Source organism: Zootermopsis nevadensis, unplaced genomic scaffold (genome assembly GCF_977971745.1).
Source record: "Zootermopsis nevadensis isolate Lab colony 2312 unplaced genomic scaffold, Znev_1.0 Znev_ptg000009l, whole genome shotgun sequence".
Taxonomy (NCBI): Eukaryota; Metazoa; Arthropoda; class Insecta; order Blattodea; family Termopsidae; genus Zootermopsis; species Zootermopsis nevadensis.
This window is the reverse complement of record NW_028259141.1, coordinates 4,124,879-4,146,488: the sequence shown is the minus strand read 5'-3', so window position 1 is coordinate 4,146,488 and position 21,610 is coordinate 4,124,879. Positions and strand designations below refer to the sequence as shown.

Below are 21,610 nucleotides of genomic sequence, written 5' to 3'. Positions count from 1 at the left end.
AAAGACCTTTCTTTTTCTTATACGTTTCTTATATTCACAATTTTTTAATATTTTTATTTGCATTTTTCTCGTGCAAGTGTTTTGTAGCCACATCAGCATCAATAAGATATTCACCTTTTATAGCTTAAAGTCGCCTAAATAATATTTGAACATTCAGTGGTAAATCAAAGAAGACAACTCAGCCATTACAAGGGTTAATGTTTCTGAAGTAAATAATCGCTGTTCACACTGCAGAACTCCGAATTGTTTATTTTTAAAGCAGATTGTGTTTGTAGGTGTCACTAGGTCTGTTCCGTTTATGTGTTAGAGAGTTGCATTACATGGCTTAATGATACTTCAATTAACAAAGTTAACGTGCTTTGTGTGTGTTAACTACTCAGCTGTGAGTATATGTTCTTCGATACTGGGAGTACCGTAAACAAAACACGTTAACAAACCTCTATCAAACATTGGATGCGTCTTTTAAATGAGGTGACTATTATGCAGAAATTATGCAGTGACAGTGCGTGTTAATTTGATTTTGCGTATTCGAATATCTTGTCTTTAATGTCAGTATGGAATAATTAGTCTGTAGTACCATGATGATACTGTAAGTGTAAGTGAAATATTTATTAGTGTTGTAATTTTAGATCTTGGTGTTTCATAGTGGCAAGTCAGATAATTATTGTTTTATTTCGGTCATTAAAGAGGACTAATTGTTTATATTTATAAACATGCAAGCCGACTCCAGTGAGAAGTTAGCAGAACAGAGCTAGGTTTTCGTACCTGTATGATAAAATAAAAAACAAAAATTGCTTGCATCATCACAACCTCAAATCCTACATAGAACGAAAGATAACTGGTAATAAGACAAATGCAGAGGAGTGCGTTGTTAAACTGTGGGCCAAATTAAACATGTCTTACATAAGCGAAAAGTGATTAAAATTTTGAGCCTTTTGGGTTGTTTTGGATCTCCAACAAGAGCATGTATTCAGAGTTTCAGTCATGTAGCAGCGATCATCTATTATCTTGAGAATGTTGAAATAACATATATTCCCCCACACCAGAATATTATTGCTAAATATTTCAGTACACACACTCGTGTATTTGCGATACCAAGTTAAAGTATTCTGTCTTTTTTTATTTACATTTATTCAGCATGCCCCATTACAAGATTGCAATATTACATGCATTAATATAAAACACTTCAATAGAGTATACAACTCTAATATCATGATCCATTGTCACCGTTTGCACCTATGTTCCTGTGCTAAACTGCATTATAATCAATGGATTTAATGAATTTATTAAAATGACCTAAAAATTTCTGAACAATTTCTTCATGCAACACTGGCCACGTGCCACCATTCCTGACTATTGCATCTATTAAGTTCCGCCTTGGTTGTTGTAGTTTTTCGCAGTCATAGATGAGGTGATCCACTGTTTGTGCTGCTTTCAGTCATTAGCATCTTGGGTCGTCAATGATCCCAAACCTGTGTAGATATGATTTGTTTTTGCCATGTCCAGTCGTCATTGCTGCCAGTTCGGGACTTATTACAATATTTAGCTTCATTGTTTGTCGCACTGATGGGAAGAATTTCTTGCACGCTGCTCCTTTATTGGTGGCGCTCCACTCATTTTGCCATTTTATAATCCCTTCCTCCTTTGTTTCTTTAATAATTGTACTTTTAGGCTTCTTTGCATGTACTACATTTCCACCATCTTCTGCTGCTGCCTTCGCTAATCTGTCCGCTATTTCATTACCGAAAATTCTGATGTGTGCTTTGATCCACCCAAAATGAATAGTCCAATTTTGATCGTTGAGATTCCTTGATCTTTTTCTTATCTCAGATATTACAAAGCCGTGTTTGAAGTTGTTTTTTAGTAGATCGAGAGAAACTTGACTATCTGTGTATGCCGCTACTATTCTTTCCTCAATGCTGATTTCCCTTAAAGTTGTTACTGCATCCAAGGCCTCTAGAATTCCGATCTGCTCAGATTGATTGTTTGAGCAGTGATCGGGTAACTTGGTTTTTAAGCTATGAATTAGTTCTCCATTTTTGAAGATAACAGCGGCAGCACTCACCTTTCCCTGGTGTTTACTTCCATCTGTATAGATTTCCACAGTGTATTTATTGAAGTCTTTCACTTCATCAAGAGTTATTCTCTCCGCTGGATGAGACCATTCCTTCTTGTTTAATGGTGCTCCGTACTCGTTAGAGTCATCTTTCAGTCTGTGTATAGTTTTATATATCTGCACTGCTTCTTCGATAGTAATGCAGATAGGATATTCTGTCTTCCTGGTCTTTTCGAAGTGTGCATTTGTCAGTAGTGAGCGACCAGCCCACTGCCTCTGCACAATTTCTACTCAATCCTTATTTTTGTCTGCTATAGCCAACTAGTAGGAATCAGGAAGACTTGTGTGAGAAATGGCCAGGGAGTTTTGCTTAGGAAACATCTCGTTCATTGTTTTTTGTGCCATAAATCTACGGCATGGGACCGCCGGCTTTAGTTCCCTTCCGAAGGAAGTTGTTCTATGGATTTTTATCACCCCTTAAAATTCCATCAACCTCAGCAGTGTTTGAACTCGCGTACCTTGGGTCCAGTGGCGACGACATTAACCACTAGTGCAATGAGGGCGACAAGTTCGTTGAAATATTACTTTGCCAAAATAACAACAGGAAAGTTTATGAACATGTTTTTTATTTAATATTCTTAAATATATTAATTAGAAACAATTCACAAAACATTAAATAATTTAACTATTTAACAAAAAATAAACAATTTCACTATTTAAACAATTGAACTATTTTACAAAGAACTAAACTATTTCACTATTTAAATACTGAAGTATTTAACAAAAAAACTAAATAATTTATTTATTTAACAAATGTGAACAATTCAGATATTTAACAAAAAATGAACAGTCTAACTATTTAAATACTAAACTATTTAACAAAAAATAAACAATTTCACTACTTAAACAATTGAACTATTTTACAAAGAACTAAACTATTTCACTATTTAAATACTGAAGTATTTAACAAAAAAACTAAATAATTTATTTATTTAACAAATGTGAACATTTCAGATATTTAACAAAAAAATGAACAGTCAAAGTATTTGAAACTAGTGGCAGTAACCAATCTCATCTAACATCCATTCCTTGGAGCCCAGTTGCTTTGCTGGAGGTCGATGACGCCCTCGATCATAAACCTGATTCTGCTCGAGAGCACCGCCTTCTTATTCAATAGTTCCTTCATTGTATGAAGGAACTCAGACAGATCCTGCAAGAAAACAAAAATTTAAAGTCACGTTTCATGGGCATAATTAACTTCTTACGCTTATAAGCCTACACATAAAACTAGAAAATTCTGCCACTACTCATGTAGTTCACATAGAACTTGCTGTGTGGGAAGGCGCGTGTATATTTAAATTGAGAGCTGAAGGTTGCTGTCTCAAACAAAACGTAAGTATGTGTCTCATCTAAACTAAGGCATAAACCGAGATTTTCGGTGGCTGAGCCTAGACATGACCCTTCGATCAGATTCCTGCTTTGTCCTGTCATGACTGAGTGAATTCTGACATGATTCAGCAGAGGTGATGAGAGGAAACGTAAAAGTCTAACCCAATACTGAGCACGATTCCCGTCGCACTAGACGGGGACAAGTTGAAGCCACGGCATGAGACGTCTTTATATGAAACATGTAAGAGTGTAGAAGAGTATGAAGAAATTCAGAAGAACATGTCACGGTGATCATTTATCACACAGAAACACTATTCAGAATATTGTCAGCGAGCTCAGAAAGGTATTTCATATCAGAATAGATGCAACATCCTCACGCGTTCTTTACAATGTGCACTTTCAAGCATCGAATCCACCGTCTGTGACAGTTCCCAATTTGGCCACCAGATTGCAGCACCTGACTTTCTACCTAGGAGGATATTCAAAATAGGATTGTGCAGAATGGCACAACTTCCATATCAAATTTCATCCTAGTCTGTCCATTTGTTCTCGAATTGAATGGACTGGAAAGACAGATGGACGAGAAGGTGCGACCAGCCCATAATGCCTTCTCACTATGATTTTGTGCAAAGAATGTATAACAATTAAGAAGATTTGCATGTTACAAAATGGAAGCCAGAAAGTCAGTGAGATCAAAGGGACACACTTACTGCTTTTTGCATTGTACCTTCCGTATAAACCTGTGGTCATCATAGAGCCCAAAGGAAGGCAATAAATTACACGGTAGGAGAACTGCAAATTAAAACTAAAAGTATTCCAAAATGAAAACAAATATACTTGGCTCTTGCTCTCGAAATCCTTTCCGGCCGTCATCAGTAGTGTGCAGAGGCACTCCAAGGAATGCTCGTCTTCTTGGGAAAGGAGACGTTTAATGCAATGCTGCATGGTGCTTGTGGCGAGCATACCTGCTTTATGCAGTTCGCCAATAAACCTGTAACATAGTGAAGAATATATCACTTGGGTTGAGTTAAGACAATAGTAAAAGTCCAAAGAACAGAAGAGAAATGAGGTTCTTTGCCTCTACAAGTTACAGAAAGATTTGTGCCTTAAAATAATGAGAACTTTTGTTTAAATAGATGGAATTTAATCAGTGTCTTGTGTGTGATATATATTTTTGAGGTGAAATATAATATTTCTGTACGTGGTCCTGTAAAAATCTGTATCTGTTTATAAATATAAAACAGCTGAGACCGAATATTGAAAATTTCAAATTAAATAATTATTTTTATGTAATTTGCATTTGATTCTGTATGGAGGTAAGCCATCAGTGCCATTTCACGATGCAAATACCAAGAAGAAGAAATACCGAGGAAGTGGAGACTTTATGATAGTGTGTGATCATGTAAGCAGCAGCATTATGAAGCACATTTAGAAATTAGTCCTGGATTTTGTGGAATACTTGCATACTGGAGGGCAAGAACCCATTAACATTTCACATTTCCTCTCAGTGTCCTAATTCACAACTCATTTTATTGGGCATGGAGAAACTAGTTTGTGCAAGTGCAAGTGATTCCTGTGTCCTGTCAAGGTCATTCGCTTTCCCCCTCTTTCCATCCTGAAAGGACTTCCCCTCTTCAACCATCACAGCGTCTGGGACCAGGCAGACTGCAAGACGCGTGGGCCCTTAACGCAGCCACACGAAAACCAAACTTCGGGCAGGGATTCACGAAAGATGTCAGTGACCTTGAATAGGAAATAGAGCTGCCCTCTATACTGCATTACAGACAGCAAGAAATAAATATCCCTTTCCTCTTACTTGCTAAGGGATGTTTTCTTTAGGCCAGCAGGAGACGCTCCACATTTCCGAAAAATTCCACGACAGGGCGTGAATGCCGACGCTCTATTTTACCACAATCAAACAGGAATGGAAATATTTATTAAAATTCTGTATGGGCAACCTGCGGACAACGTCACGACCATAAATGCCGTTATTACATAACATAATCAGCATATCTCAGACGTTTTAGTCTTAGATTCGTTGTATCTGTACCACACCGAAGATTGTGATTAACAGAACTTGACGAACCAAATCCAATTCCGAGAAATACAGTCCTTCAATGTTAATACAGTCTCAAATCGTCAATTTCCAGCCTCTACGATAACCCAAGTTTCACTATCGCTTTTACGAGAGACTTAAAGAAGGATAATGTTAGTTCAAGCTGGAAGACCCTCAAGACTTCTCCATCCAAGTGCCGTTCCAGGAGACGTAGGGCCTAACCAATGGGCACCATGATGAAGAGAGTCTCGACATCGAAGCTGAACATGATGTCACAAGGGCCCACGCGGAGGGACTTCATGGTATTCATGAATTTGGTGGAGTTCTTCACATGACGTGGAGAGTGCCCCACCTATCCACCAGGTAGTCCCACGAGATACTGGGCAAGACGGTGGGCTGGGGCGCTGATGGTGCTCATGATGGTCCTGAGCGGAGCTCCTTCCTTGTGGATCTTTGGTAGCCCCTACAGATTAGGAGGCCTCGAACCCTGGGGCCGCAGCTGTAGGATAACCTCGGGAAGTGTTGACTTCTTGAGGAGGAGGGTGGTCTTCCCTTCCACGGCTTCCTTAAGGTCCTTGGGCAATAACCTATACCTCGGGGCTTCCAGAAGGGCTCGGATCTTCCCGTTGTAATCCTCTCAGCTAAGGACAATTGTCGCCTTCATTATATTCGTAAGGAAAGTAATTAAAATTTGTGTGTTCATCGTGGTTGTAAACAACTGCAAACTACTGATTTTCACAATCCAACATTTTTTAAAGTTTTTCCTCCATTAATTTGTCTCTGTGTTTGTAGGCGTAATCGCTTGCATTCGGTAGGTTCTTGATGACACAAGTCGACATCCGGAATCTACGAACATTCATATTTGTCACCTTGTACCTGCAATTTAAAATATTATAAGTGAAAACCAACCCTCTTTCATCATCCATCAGTATTATCTACACTCTCGACAATTTTTATCACATTTCACTGACACAGTTATAGAAAATATGTAGCTCAACATGAGATGATGTAACTCACAAAGGAATGCGTCTTCTACCGTAACTAATTTATTTAATATAAATTTAATAGAAGTGAAATTTGAATGACAGTGCATTTATGTAAAGAAATGGACTATTTTCTTAGAAATATATATACTTTTGACGTAAATACGTCTATCAGTGTCATTCGGCAAAAATGTAACGAAAAAGTGTTACGAAAAAGTGTAACTTCATTGTTATGTTACCTAGGAAACGTCATCTATTTATCAAAAAATAAACAACAATGGTTACCTAGGAAACATCTATTTACTCGGAATTTTTGTTACCGGCCATCGTGCTGTTATAACGTAATAGATTTTATTACATCAAAGTGGAAGCAGAGGTTATGCCTATTTTAAAACGCTGTATAATGACTTGTGTTCTGTTTCGTACACTTCATTATGCCATTACCTTCGGTCAGAATAATAAATTTTATCGCACTCTTTCTTTAGAACGATAAGCGTGTTTTGTTTGCGACTTGCGCCCATGACAATATTTCCCTCTTTTAGCAATATATTTTCAAAAAAAATTGTCCCACCAAAAATAGTTCTGGAGAGGTTCTGCTAGACGTAAAACAGACATAAACCAAAATCGAATGAATTTCTGTGGGATTTCTGGCTCTTGCACAAACAAGTATGAAGAATTCTGTTATCTGGCATATTTCTGGAGACGCTTATTCACTCCGTCAACAGATGGCACGAGGCTGCAAGGTCAAACATGCCAAGAGATAGCCATTTCCATATAAAAAACCATGCGACGGATAGTCGTCGTTAAACCTGAACCTGGCCTAACGCTTTGATGAAAGCCGAAGATCATGGCGATGCTGATGTGCTGAACGCCAGAAACGTCCTGCCCAAGAGAGTGCCACTGATCAAAGAAACTTCCTCTAAGAGCTTCTTATTAATGCAGTTACAGTTTACGTCTGATTAGCATTACCTAGTCATTCGCCTTCTGCTTTAAAGATTCAGCTTGACCGCAACATCGCCATGCCTGCTTTCATCCTACCCCCTTCCTCTCTCCAATTTCTCGTGCGTTGTATTCAAGGCCCTAAGTATGTAGCAAAAACCTCCGAAACGTCGGTCAATTTCTACGTCACTACACGGCGCTGCATCCACAAGATCGCGGTTATGTCTACTGGAAATGATTCACTTCCTAGAGCTTTTCCAAAGTAACAGTTTGTGATAATAAAGTCCTGAACAATCAAACAAATAAACAAAGTAACAAACCATCGATTTTCCTTGTCATTGAAACGTGCGCTATGGGGGAAGAAGTTGTCCTCTACAAAATGTCCACCGAAGACAAAAAACGTGTCGTCGATCACTTCTGCGCTCAAGTAAACAGAATAGACGCCCAGGTCAGGGATCTCAGTCCACGTGTCTTCTGCAGGGTCATACTTTTCGGTGCTGGCCACGTATGATGGCCCGTTGTGTCCTCCTGCACACACACACACATTCCGTAAGAGGTCACAGTATATAAAAGGTTGTCAGTGGATCCACGGTTCCGGAGAATTTGACGTAAATACGTCTATACGGAAAGGAAGTTTATTTATTGGCTTTATTCTAAATATTTCCTTTATACATGCTTTACAATCGAGATAAGTTTGATTAAGACAATGCTTATTTAACTTGAATTAGTTACGCTTAAGATGGGTCTGTGGTAGCTGAATGTAATGTAAAGTAATGTAAGGTAAGGTAATGTAATGTAATGTAAGGTAAGGTAATGTAAGGCATTTTGTATTATTTAGTGTTCTGTCTGACGACAGGTCCATATGAACAGGATCCTTCCATCCTTTTCTCGGACTGGGACCTGTTCATATACGTTCTTGGCAGATAATCCAGAAGTGGTTTGCCATTGCCTTCTTCTGTGTGTGAATGGAGTAATTGTTGGGATGCCACGGAGAAACCGGGGAAGCCCCCGGAGGAAAACTCCGTGTTGCCTAGACCAGTCCAGAATTCTCACCTATGGCGTATAGACAGCCGTGGAACGTGACGCAAGAAAAATCCTCACGTTGAGAAAGCATTCTTGTAACGAACGTCCATCGGTTGGTGTCCGGGTCATAAACTTCCACCGAGTGTAGAACACCGTTAAAATTACTTCCACCAGCGACGTATATTTTGTCTGTAAAAGGAAATTAGATATATGACACAAAGTCCCGCGCCGTAGCCGCGCGGTCTGAGGCATCATGCTTCGGACCTGCGATACGGAATGCGCGCTGGTTCGAGTCTCGGAGGAGAAGAAATTTTCTCACGAGCTTTCGACCAGTGTATGGGACCGGTGCCAACCCAGCATCGTGAGGAAATTGGGGAGCTACAATGGGTAGCGTAATCCGGTCAGGAAAACTAGCAATGGCTGGGGGTTCGTCGTGTTGACCACACGTCATCCTGTATCTGGTTGGATGATCGTTCACCTCTGCTTAGGCATGTGAACGTGAGGCCAGCAGCCAGCTAGTCGACTTTGGCTCTCAGAGGGCTGTTACGCCACGGATTATTATCATTATTATATGACAAACTGTACTCATATTTGGTGTAGACAGAGGTATTAAACTGGTCCGTCCAGAGCACAAACACGGGACAATCCATACTTAAATTTGTAAATCTATTAATAATATTGTATTTAATGTCCCTCTCCGTGTCACAGAAACTGCAATGACACGGCTGTCTCTGTTCATCTGTTTCATCGTTTCGAATGCAGACAATCAGCGTCAGTCATAAAAATTAATATAAACATCACAAATTACAGACCGGTCAGTTTAACATCGGTGGTCTTCAAACAAATGGAAAACGTTATAGCATCGTACCTGAGGAAAGTCTGGGAGGAAAAGAATTGGTTATTCGAGGGTCAACATGGGTTCAGGCCGGGATATTCATGTGAAAGTCAAGTAATCACGGTTTGTCAGGACATTGCAGACACATTGGACAACGGAGGAAGGTTAGACGCGATTATAATCGATTTTTCGAAGGCCTTCGATTTAGTTCCTCACGATCGGCTGCTTATGAAAATTGCGGCATCGGGCGTGGACTCGAGGGTAGTCGTATGGGTAAGGGAATTCCTTTTAGGCCGAACGCAGAGAGTTAGAGTAGGAGGGCAATTATCAGAGGAGGTCAGAGTAACGTCAGGTGTACCGCAAGGGAGTGCTTTTGTTCCTCGCGTACGTAAATGATATTTGGAGAAACATTGAATCGACTATTAGACTTTTTGCAGATGACTGTATAATATATAGGAAAATTATAAATACGAGGGTGAGTCAAATGAAAACCGTAATTTTTTTTAAATTTAATTTATTGAGTGAAAGCGATACACAACTACATCATTTTTCTACATAGTCTACATTTCGTTCAATACAGGCCCTCCAGCGTTTACGAAGTGTATGGATTCCTCTAGAAAAAAATTCTTGTGGTTGTCTGCGCAACCACTCATGCACCGCCTGCTGTATCTCTTCGTCAGAACGGAACTTCTTTCCTCCCATCGCCTCTTTGAGTGGCCCAAACATGTGGTAATCACTTGGGGCTAGGTCTGGTGAGTTTGGCGGATGTGGAAGACACTCAAAGTGCAAGTCTTTGATTGTTGCAACTGTTGCACGGGCAGAGTGGGGCCGAGCATTGTCATGTCAAGGACACCTCTAGTCAAAAGTCCACGTCGCTTTGATCTGACTGCAGGTCGAAGATGATTCTTCAAGATTCTTCACTGATCAAAAAACGAATTACAGAACGTTGTTCTTCTTTCGTGCACGTAACTAGTGGAGCAGCCATTTTCAAATTGGCACTGTGATGGCGATATGTTTGTCTGCATTATACTACCACCTATAGGATACTCTTTATAGCATTGGTAACATGTCTGCCAACTTATAGGACAATGGCGCGATATTTCGAATTTTTATCTCAGTTTTACGGTTTTCATTTGACTCACCCTCGTAGTAAAGACATAGAAAAGATGCAGATGGATCTAAACAGTCTGGGGGAGTGGGCGGCTGAAAATGCTGTGAAAATTAACCCAAGTAAAAGTAAGGCAGTTAGTTTCACGAGAAGTCGGGTGAAGGAACCACTAAACTATTTGTTACGGGACCAAATAATTCCGGAAGTGAGCAGTTGTAAATACTTGGGAATTCTCTTAAGCAGCGATTTAAGCTGGGCTGATCAAGTAAATTATACGGTGACGAAAGCCTGGAAGGCACTTCATTTTACAATGCGTGTTCTCAAAAAGGGGAATGGTAACACTAAAAGTCTAGCCTACACATCACTAGTGCGTCCGATTCTGGAATATGGGGCGGAGTGCTGGGATCCATACAGGGAGGGGCAGATAAATGCGTTAGAACGGGTGCAAAAGAAAGCATGTAAATTTGCATATCATAGGAGCGATTCGAACTGGGGAACCCTGGCACAGCGTAGAAAGATAGCACGTATATGTGCTGTCTTCAAAGCGTACACGGGAGAACGGGCATGGAAGGCAAAGGCCATACTATCTGAGCAGGGTCGATCATATTCGGAAAATTAGCAGCAGAAAGCAAAGGACAGATATAGGAAAATATTCCTTTGTAAATAGGACCATCCAACTCTGGAACCGGCTACCTGCTGAGGTTTTAGGGACTCTCTCCTGTAAACCAAGTTCTTTTAGGAAGAAGGTTAGAAAAGTGATAAATGAGGTAAAGTGAAGGAAAGTGAGATTAAGGGAGGTAAATCAGGGTGAGGATGGGAAGGCTTCGTAAGTGTAGTGAAGTGAAGAGAAGGTCCTGATGAAATGTGAGTGCATCAGTTCATGACGTATGTAATTCATTTCTGTTACTGTTGTTTGTACTCACTCCTAGAGTACACTACAAAGGCAGAAGACGATGTACAGCGACAACTTACAAGAGCAGAAGAAACCATCACGCACTCAGAAATTCAAGCCGTTGCAGTCTGAGAAATAACGTAGTACGTATCACGGATAAATGAAAGAGATAATAAAAGATATGGGACAGTGGAGTGAGGGACACTAAGTTTAAGAGTGAAGAGGAATATGCCTTGATGATGAAGTCATAAATTTCGTCTGAAACGTCGGCAGAAGCCAAACGACAGCCATCTTCGTACTAACCACCGCGAGAAACCAAAATCCTACGATTCCTTCAACCGTTCTTGCGTTGTTACAAACAGACAGACAGACAGACAGATGCCTCGCCTTCTGCACTAATTCATACACTACTGTTTAAGAGGATTTACTTACCATTCAGCACAGCCGCACTTGCACCGCGTCGTCTTCTGTTCATGGGAGCTACCAAAGACCACTGGTTCGTCTTGCAGTCGTATCTTTCAACCGTGCTGTGATACCTACGTCCATCGCAACCGCCGATGGCGTACACTGCACCTCGCAGAACTGCCACCATTAAAGCGGATCTGAAACGAAAAAAAAGTACACGCTCTGCTATGCTCATTTATTGATGATTCAGATGCATTTCCTCTCGCAGAACGCAATTGTTCGCTCGTCATTGTTAAATCATAAATCAAATGTATTACCAAGCAAATCGTATTCTTAAAACCAACATTGTCGCAAAAGTCCTCAAGCTATTCACACTTTGCACAATACTCCCGTATGTGAGTGGTACAATTTTGAATCCCCTTCTTCTTCTTCTTCTTCTTCTTCCATGGCCCTCCGGTCCGTATTCGGTCCATGGCCTCATCAATTCTCCTCTTCCATTCGGCCCTATCCTCCGCTGCCTCTGTTAGGTCCGTCTGTCCGAGATTGATTGAGGTTTCGAAACATTTTCCTTTTTATGGTGCAAGGTTTTTAGCCTTGCGACCAACCCCCAGCCTGAATTTTGCAACCCCTGCCCACATTTATATCTTGACTAACGGAGCGACTATCAGCTTTTGAAAAAGGACTATTTCAAGGAGTCCCTTAGCTACCAAGCTGCATCTTACCTGCAATCATACATAGGCGCCAAATTGCGGCATGTCTTCGTAACAGAGTTAAAGCAGAAACATGAGCTTAAACCACCAAATCCGTCGTCGGTACCACCGATGACGTAAATGTCGAAACCGACTACTGTCGTGCCATGGCAGACCCGCGGACCGATACACTTGACACCCTCCACCTGCAGGAACGACAGATTATGACTTTATGTTTCTTTGGGTAATTTGGTCTACGGATATGAAGTCTCTACATTAGAGTCCAAGCGACCAACCACCGGAGCAGAGGTGCAACCCCCAACAGTGGACCGAAATTGTTACAGCGTGGTGGGTGGCACACGACAAAGACCGTGAGAAATTAACTTAGAGCAAAGGTGGAATTATGAGAGCCGGAGTAAACAGGAAGACCCGAAGAGAAGCTCTCGTCAAGTACGACAGACAAATGTAGAATTAATTTCTGATCAACAGCTCACATTACAGGTTCGTAATTTGGTAAAGACAGATGTTGGTGTTTTGGGTTTCATCGACGCAAAGATGGAGGCATTATGTCCCCCACCCCAAACAGCGTGTCAGCCTTCTAATTCACGAGGCGTTACCACCCAGATGGCCAACAACGACATTGATTACTACTGTATTTATTCCGTTGAAATCCACTGACGATCAACGATGACTTCGTTTCATGTCTAAAATCAGCAGACAGGTTGCCATGATAGTTGATGTAGGACGCTTATTGTAAACCGTATTTAAGGCAAACTACAATAAGATCTTCGCCATGATGACGGAGGCAGTATGACCTCTGAAACGTTGGTTAACATCGACCAGACTACACAGCGCAACAACCCAGAAGACAGAAATATTCACACTCATCGCCCTGATGATGGAGGCAGTATGAGCTCCGAAACGTTGGTTAACATCGACCAGTCTACACGGCGTAACAACCCAGAAGACAGAAATCTTCATACTCATCGCCCTGATGATGGAGGCAGTATGACCTCTGAAACGTTGGTTAACATCGACCAGTCTACACGGCGCAACAACCCAGAAGACAGAAATCTTCATACTCATCGCCCTGATGATGGAGGCAGTGTGACCTCTGAAACGTTGGTTAACATCGACCAGTCTACACGGCGCAACAACCCAGAAGACAGAAATCTTCATACTCACCGCCCTGATGATGGAGGCAGTGTGACCTCTGAAACGTTGGTTAACATCGACCAGTCTACACGGCGCAACAACCCAGAAGACAGAAATCTTCATACTCATCGCTGTGAGAACCTCAAGTCTTACATTATAAACTTCAAATCCTTCGTCGATTCCTATTAGAACTTACATTGTACACGAGTCTTAAAACCTGTGTAAATTATTTATTTATTATTTTTAATTCATATTTTTTGGAGCTTCTCTTAAAAAATGTTTAACCGCAATGGAAATAAACGAACACGAAATAAACAGGCAACGAGGTGCTTGTGATTAAACTTAAATAAACAATTATTTAGAAAAAATAAGGAAAAAACAGGAAAAGTAGTTTTTCTCGGAGGCGTCATTTAACAAGGCACGTTAAGAGTCGAATTTTGAGCAACTCACCATACTCCATCGGTCTGCTCGTGCGTCGTACGCTTCGATCACATCTGTCACCCATTTTTTATAAAGCCCACCAATAGCAAAAATAATGTCCTGTGGGATTCGCGGGCGGGCAATTCTTGGTGTCACGAAGTTCTTGTCTTCCTTCGTCAACCTTTCCACGTCGTGCAGAAACGCGAGCGTCTCCGAGATCACGGGTTTGCACTCCTCAGTTTCCGTCACGTACGGATTATTTGATACCTGTTCAACAGTTCAATGTGGACCTTATCAACTTTTACGAAGGGATGGCATATATCATTGCAGAAGAGACAAGAAATTCACACTTAATTTGGATGGGAACTCACCGAAATAGACTATGGTATATGCAGGAAAATATGTTTTTTGATTTATGTAACGACGCTCTTAGCAAATGCACAGGTTGAGGAGAGAAGCAAGATCAAAGTTAAATCGATCTTAGAGAAATGTAGTGAAATGTGTTTCAACCGAAAGTTAAATACTTCAGTAAGGCTTGCATTTTAAGTTACATTGAAAAATGTAACTTATTTCTCGTCTCTCCCGTGCGAGATGCACGCTGCGATCACCACACTCTTTTTGATTCGATAACTTTAATTAATCGTCAAAATTACGTAGCATCTAAAGAAAGTTATGACAATTAGTTGCTTCGAGTGTCAAGGGAGGCAACCTGCTACATGTTGACGGTTGAGTGGAAGGCCAGTCAACACAACAGCGTGTGATTATGGGCTTAATGTATATTAAGATCCATTGCACGTTTCGACCTTAATTGGTCATCATCAGGTCGTTCCCTTTAAGTGTTCGAAACTACTAAATACGAATGATAAGTTGTAAAGACATTTGAAGCAGTTAACGTATTCATGGATCCGTGAGATTGTTTCACGAATATTCGTAAGGGGTGAGTGGCTGAAATCACAGGGCATTTGACCTAGAATAGAAACAATTTTTCTCTCGGGTTAAAGCACTTGATGAAATGAAGAAGGAATATCATAAGTTGTATGGCTGCTTAGTGAGATGATTGCTAAAATATTAGAATGTTAAAGCTGTCTATGAGTTTGAAGCCCCTCGGGTAATTTACTCTTGGATGGAGAACGAAGCTTTCTTGCTTTACGTTTCGTTTATCTTTTGTCCCTATGTGGTCAATCAGCTGAGGATTATCATACTGAAGTTATCTCGTGTTGATTGTATACTTCGTCGTAGATACGTGAAATTATTATAGCAGCTAAGACACGCTTCTTATGGCAGTAGGATCTTTGGCTAAGTAGAATGCTACGTCAGAAGACGTGATTTATCAGTTGGAGGATTTTCCTATTCAAGCTGAGTGGACGTTTGTATGTGGAATGCTGTTGTTCAACTGAAACACATAATCAATCTTAATAAACGCTGAGAGAGTAATAAAAGATTGTGGCGCAGACGGACTGTCAAACTTGCAGACGGTGAATAAAAGACTCCAATCACATAAAAAGGACGAATAAAATATTTGTTTTGCACATACACACACATATGCGAGTGTGTTACCAGCGGCATTCCACAGGTAGTTATTGTAACCATGGAAACTAAGGCAATCTGTGGATTTCTTACACAGGAACTTTTGCGCGGGATAAGGCATTGAAAACATTGCGTAATTTTCACTTAGTTATTGCAAGATTTTAACCAGAATTGGAATGTGTCGACAGATTCTGTTAAAGCTCATCAGCATTAAATCTAATGAACATCCGGTTAGACGTTCTCGAGCTGGAACTGCGGACAGACAGACTGACAGGCTTACATGTGACGAAGAAAAAGGCTCACGATTTGCATTAATTGGTTATGAACACGTGTGAATATGGAATTGAAAATGCGGGTTTTACTTCCAATAAACATCCACGATTTCAGGGACATACTGACCTTCTCCTTGAAAAACTTTGCGTCAAGAAGTCCCAGTCTGACGCCCTTCAAAAGGCCCGCGATTTGGCCTTTCCTGTTGTCCTGGTCGTGGTTGATCCACCGGAGAATGCACTCCCACACAACTTTCTCGTCCTTCACGTTCAGTTCATCAGACTCGATTATCGCTTGCAGCTCCTCTACAGGCAGTTCTAGCAGTTCTTTGCTCTGCTGAGACACTTCCACGAAGTTAAACAGAACGAAGCGACGAGCGGGAGTCTCAAGTTCGGCGCATAACTGTAACCTGCGACAGCGAGAGTAAAAGCCGACTCAGAATCGATCTTCTTCGAACTCCGACACATTGAACCACTGCAGAAAGAACTGAAGTCTGAAGTGTTACCACACCACAGTATTTCGCCTGAAGTTTTTACCTTAGCCCTTTGGAGCCCGAATGAGCGAGACTGAGTGCAGACACGTGGAGAGGCAACGATGAGAGACGCTCCGTTTAACCGTGGCAAAATAGAAAGTTTTCGGCTCTGAAGGTTCCCAGGCAATACCCGCTCGTCCGCGTGATAAGGTTATAGGTTGAAACAATGGCACGGTGTACGCAAGTGAAGAAGGCAGTGAGATGACAAGTGTAGAATTTTGTATTCTGGCATTAAGCTTGGCGAAACGACGTTTTGGTAACTGCGTGTGTTAATCCCGTGAAACCTCGTGTAACCGGACTAAATGGGGGGAACCACGGGTCGAATGAGCGAGGGAAAGGGGAACGTGGTCATGGATATGAACAAATAAGTAAAGACTCAATACAGATTTTCCTCGTCGGCGGATGATGCGGGCGTTTCGCACGCACAATCCGACGGCAAAAGTCACTCGTGAGCGATGTTCATGGGAGTCCCTGTATTAAAATAGTGAATATATCAGTCATTCTGTCCATCGCATGAACTGGAGGTTGATTTGCTTGCTATGTTGTAATGAACAAGAAGGAGTAAGGGTTCAGCATCCACGGGGACCAGCGGGTTGTTTCTTGTCTTTTCCCGATAATAACCAATTCTCTAAATGTCCAGAAGTGATCATAATACTCAGCAAAATGTGGGTGTGAGGTTAGATCAATGAACTGTACCGCGTGGACATCGCTTTAAACACACTCGGCGGTGGAAACCGATCGCAACCGATGTGGTTGAAATTCAGTCGTTTAATGCGGGAATCGGATAATCGAGGCTCAGTTGACAGAGGTTTTGCTGTGTGCAGAAAGATGTGTGTCTGAATGTTGATTTTGATATTGGGAGGATTATGTAAGAAGCAAGGAATTCCGCAGAGAAAGAAAGAAAGAAAGAAAGAAAGAAAGAAAGAAAGAAAGAAAGAAAGACAGAAAGAAGAATAGGAATTCGAGAGGAAGACAGATTTAAGTATGACCCTGCAATAGGTCGTGGTTAACATTCTACATGGCGAAATTAGTCATCTGCTGGTCATAATGACGATCAAAACATAAGCATTTAAATTAGAACATTTAAATTACAGAGACGTTAATAATAACGCGCCAACGCATTATAATTTGTCCAGTCCTCAGTCACAGGCTTTAATCTCCTACCCGGCACTCGGCTGCTGCCTTGAGTAAAGCTGATTCGCTCCAGCGACGAAGCCTGGCGTCACAGCAAATGACAAATGAACATCAATTACCTTGCCAACTGCATGATGCCGATACAGTTGTCGGCGCCCATATTGACCTTGAGGAAGTCACGGCAGAGTTTAGGAACGTCCGGAATACACAAGTAGTCAGCCGCCACGAGCAGCTGACACGCGTTGTCGGAGCGGATGTCCACCTCGCAAAAATAAATATAATCCAGTATCCGAGTCATCACGTCCGAGCTAATTCCGTGGAGGAGAACATCAGTTTCCTCACTGGTGTGCAGTTTTGTCGTGAAGAGGGTCCTGAAACGTCGCGAAGCAGTCGTCGATTTGGAGAAACAGCGAGCAGAAAATTACAAATCATGCGCACAAACTTTCAGTTTTTATTACATACTTGAAAATTAGTACAAAAGTTGTCAGTGGAACCACGGTTCCGGAGAATTTGACGTAAATACGTCTATATGGAAAGGAAATTTATATATTGGCTTTATTCTAAATATTTCCTTTATACATACTTTACATTTGAGATAAGTTTGATTAAGACTTTGCATATTTAACTTGAATTAGTTATCCTTCAGATGGGTCTGTGGTAGATGAATGTAATGTAATGTAAGGTAAGGTAATGTGATGTTTTATAGGTAACAACAATGCCGAGTAAACAGATGACGTTTCCTAGGTAACAAAAATGCCGAGTAAACAGATGACGTTTCGTAGGTAAAAATAATGCCGAATAAACAGACGATGTTCCCTAGGTAACCATTGTTACACTTTTTCATTTCCCTTTTTCGTAACACATTTTTGCCGAATGACCCTTCCTTACGTCAAAAAATCACGTACGTCTTCTAGGATGTTGCGTCGTGGTGTCTCGTAGAAGTTATCGGACGTTTCAGAGGATATTACTGCCTCCACCATCATGGAAAGAAGGCAGTAAGCACGCCTGAAATGCCACTCAGTTTCTACGGCGCAACGTCCAAAAGACATTCTTCTTCTTCTTCCTCACCGCCGTGAGATTTTATGACAATGAACAAATAACAAAAGACAAATAGCCATATAAAAATACAAGTTTCTGCAACAAAGGGAATATAACATTTCACATACGAATTGACGTCTCTTGTGTCCTTATTTCACGTGTTAATTAAACACGTCGGTTAATAAACAAACCTGAAATATGCACTGCGCATTGTCAGAATCAATCTGTGGACTGGAAAGACTCCGCCGTCGTCCAAACTCAACACCGCGTCACACAAGACGTTCTTCTCCCTCACCTCGTTCAGAGGGACCAATACTTCGGTGCACTTGCACCTGCCGCCGACAAGAAAACAGCTGCGACTTTGGTTTGACTCCATCTCCTGAAACACAGTCCATCGCTGTTACAGGTTTTTCTTCATACTGACGCGTGTGCACATCTACTGAGAGTGACTGAGAAGGAACACGGTATTGAGAAGAATATCTGGTCCTGCGAGAGAGTTACTGACAAGGGAATGGGGAAAACTGCATAATATGGAGCTTTATAGGTCTCTTCACTAATTAATAAATTGTAGGCTGTCAGATCAAGGGTTATGAGATGGACGGGGCATGTAGAACAAATGGCAGAGGCAAGAAGAGCAGCTTTTTAATCGGAAGACCTGAAACGAAAAGGTCACTGAAGAGTCCTATGCGTTGCTGGGATAATATTAAAACGGATCTTGGAGAGGTGGGGAATAAAGGTGTGGCTTGTGGCTTAGAGGCGGGGTATTGTATATACGGACATGAAACTTCACGTTTCATAAAAGGCGAGACATTAGATTACCTAGGCTACTGTTTGATTCTCAAGCAGGACTTCGGCTCCATGGACTCAGTTTGTTCCTTTGTTATAGAAATGCCTGTTGAGATCCAACACAATATGACAAAGCTGGAAGTGTGACATATAATTGACTAACTACCTAGACGGCTTACGGAACCCGAAGTTTCAAAACCAAACTAACCAAAACCCTCCATCAGACGCTGCCATGGGCCAACAAAAACGAGTACCTTCAAATCGTATCTCCGTTAGATCCCGCCTGATATTATCCTCCCATCTACTTCCATGTCTTCCCTGTAGCCTCTTCTCCGCAGGCTTTCCAAAAATACCCGGTGCACACCTCTCGCCCCATCCATGCACTCCTCTTGCCCCGCCCATCACACTATTCTTGGCTTAATCACCCTGATTATGTGAATGATATAGGCAATTTTAGGTCATGCCGCGTTTTTTTTTCATTATTCGCTAAAGTTAAATCTTCTTATATGTAAACTACTTAGATATTACTTATAAAATTTCAATGTAATCTATAAGGTCTTAGATGCCTATATACTGGTGAACTGATTTAAAACAAATACGACCAAAATTATCATAGAAATTGCGTGATCTTTGATGCAGAATGAGACAGTTAACAAATAAATTCTGGAAAAAGAAGGCTACGCCTTTTCATAAACATAAAATTTTTGAGTTCTTCTCTCTCTGTAGAACTAAAAGTGCTTAAGAGCTTACATCATTAAGGACTTTCCTGCCTAAGTTACACTTTTATATACACTACAAGCACAAAATATAACTTAAATTTATCAAATGAACGCGAGAATTACATTTGGGAACAATCACAAAACTGTTCGTTGTTCTAACGCATGCGTAGATCAGGCCTACATCACGCTACTCACACACTGCAATGTGCATGATGTTCTATGCAAAGTCGACTGGTACTCGGCTTTTCAAAGAATTGCCCACCTTACAGAACCAGAAGGTTCATCATCGTGTTCAAAGAAAACTCGCCTCCGGGGTCTATCCTGAGCCAGTTTCATCCAGTTCGCTCCATCGAGCCCCATCTCCCTAAGGTCCATTTTAATGTTATCCTCCCGAGGTCTTCCCAGAGGTCTCCTCCCTTGAGGCCTCCCAACCAATAACTGCCCACCTCACCCTAACAACGTCGGTTGAGGAACACAGGCCGTGGAACTCGTCATGCACTTTTCTCTATTATCTGTCCCACTCCCGTTTTGGGTTCAAATATCTTTCTCAACACTCTGTTCTCAGAGGCCCTCAGTCCATGTTCCTCCCTTAATGTGAAAGACCACGTTTTGCACCCGTACGGCACAACTGACAAAATTACGCTTTGGTTCATTTTAATCTTAATTTTCTTTTGGGATGAGACGGGCGGACATAAGAATTTGCACTCAATAATATCAAGCATTCCCCGGATTCAATCTGCTGTCGTAGGGAGAAAATAAGAGGGAGATTCGTCGATAATTTGGCTTGTAAAACCGAAATAAAAATTCTTCACAGTTCCCTTAAACGCTTCAATAATGTCGATGTATCAAGAGAAGTAAATTCTTAGAATTATTATTCAGAATATATACCCCACTTCTTAACAACCATATATTTTTATTAAGATCCTGGGCTACGAAACACGTTTTATTCCTTTAAAATTGTAAAATATTAATTGCCTACTGGAATATTCTTTTATCACAGAAGTTGCCGTGAACAAACAGAAGTCAATCTAATATTACTTGAAGTTGTGCTAAAATGAAGACAAGCCTAATTCTCAAGAATGCAGAAGAAATCACGTAAATGCGATTAATAACAACAATAATAAATAGAAATCACTTACCTCAAACTTCGTTCAATAGGAAGAGACTACGATGATCAATTTAATCAAAAATAAGTTGGAGAGATTGGAGGAGAGTATCGCGGATTTCTTAATAATTCTTATATAAGAAAAGTACTTGTGATATTCTAAAAGGCTTTTAACAGCACAAACTTGTCTAGTCTACGACGCACTTCTTCTACAAGCGGTTCACAGCTCAGCTCTTTCCGCAATAACGAAAGCGGATTGTTGACGGCAATAATGAAACACAACAATGCCGAGTACACAATGGCGTAACAATTAGATTCTTAGGTAAAGGAATGGAGTGCAATACGGTTCATTCAGGCAATTATACAGCATGCATAATAAATGAGAAAAGAACCTTACGGCATGCTCAGCCAAGATTGTTGCAGGTGTTGGTTAGAAATTCCAATGCTTTTTCTTGCATTGTTATACACGTAGGTGTTCATAGTATAAAAGCTGACCATTGTCGGAGGTGGAGGACTGGAGATCCCCACCGGCACAGCCTGGAGAGAGGT

At 41.0% G+C, this 21,610-nt stretch overlaps 1 protein-coding gene across 3 annotated transcripts; it reads right to left on the bottom strand.

Moving 5' to 3' along the window:
• Nucleotides 1-3,116: 3,116 nt before the first annotated feature.
• On the bottom strand, nt 3,117-21,349 carry LOC110839134 (kelch-like protein 10). Of its 3 annotated transcripts, none has more exons than XM_087345822.1 (12): nt 21,096-21,349; nt 18,643-18,830; nt 17,533-17,784; nt 15,877-16,156; nt 13,981-14,217; nt 12,409-12,581; nt 11,714-11,883; nt 8,477-8,635; nt 7,744-7,951; nt 5,262-6,377; nt 4,283-4,436; nt 3,117-3,266 (listed from the first exon to the last, which is right to left on the bottom strand). In XM_087345822.1, exons 2-10 carry the CDS (start codon nt 18,825-18,827, stop codon nt 6,254-6,256), a joined length of 1,788 nt encoding a protein of 595 aa, XP_087201948.1. In that variant the 5' UTR covers nt 18,828-18,830; nt 21,096-21,349; the 3' UTR covers nt 3,117-3,266; nt 4,283-4,436; nt 5,262-6,253. The 3 variants fall into 3 exon arrangements, with proteins under 3 accessions (XP_087201948.1, XP_087201949.1, XP_087201947.1); XM_087345823.1 differs by having other exon boundaries at nt 5,854-6,377; XM_087345821.1 differs by having other exon boundaries at nt 4,283-6,377.
• Between the last annotated feature and the right edge of the window lie 261 nt (nt 21,350-21,610).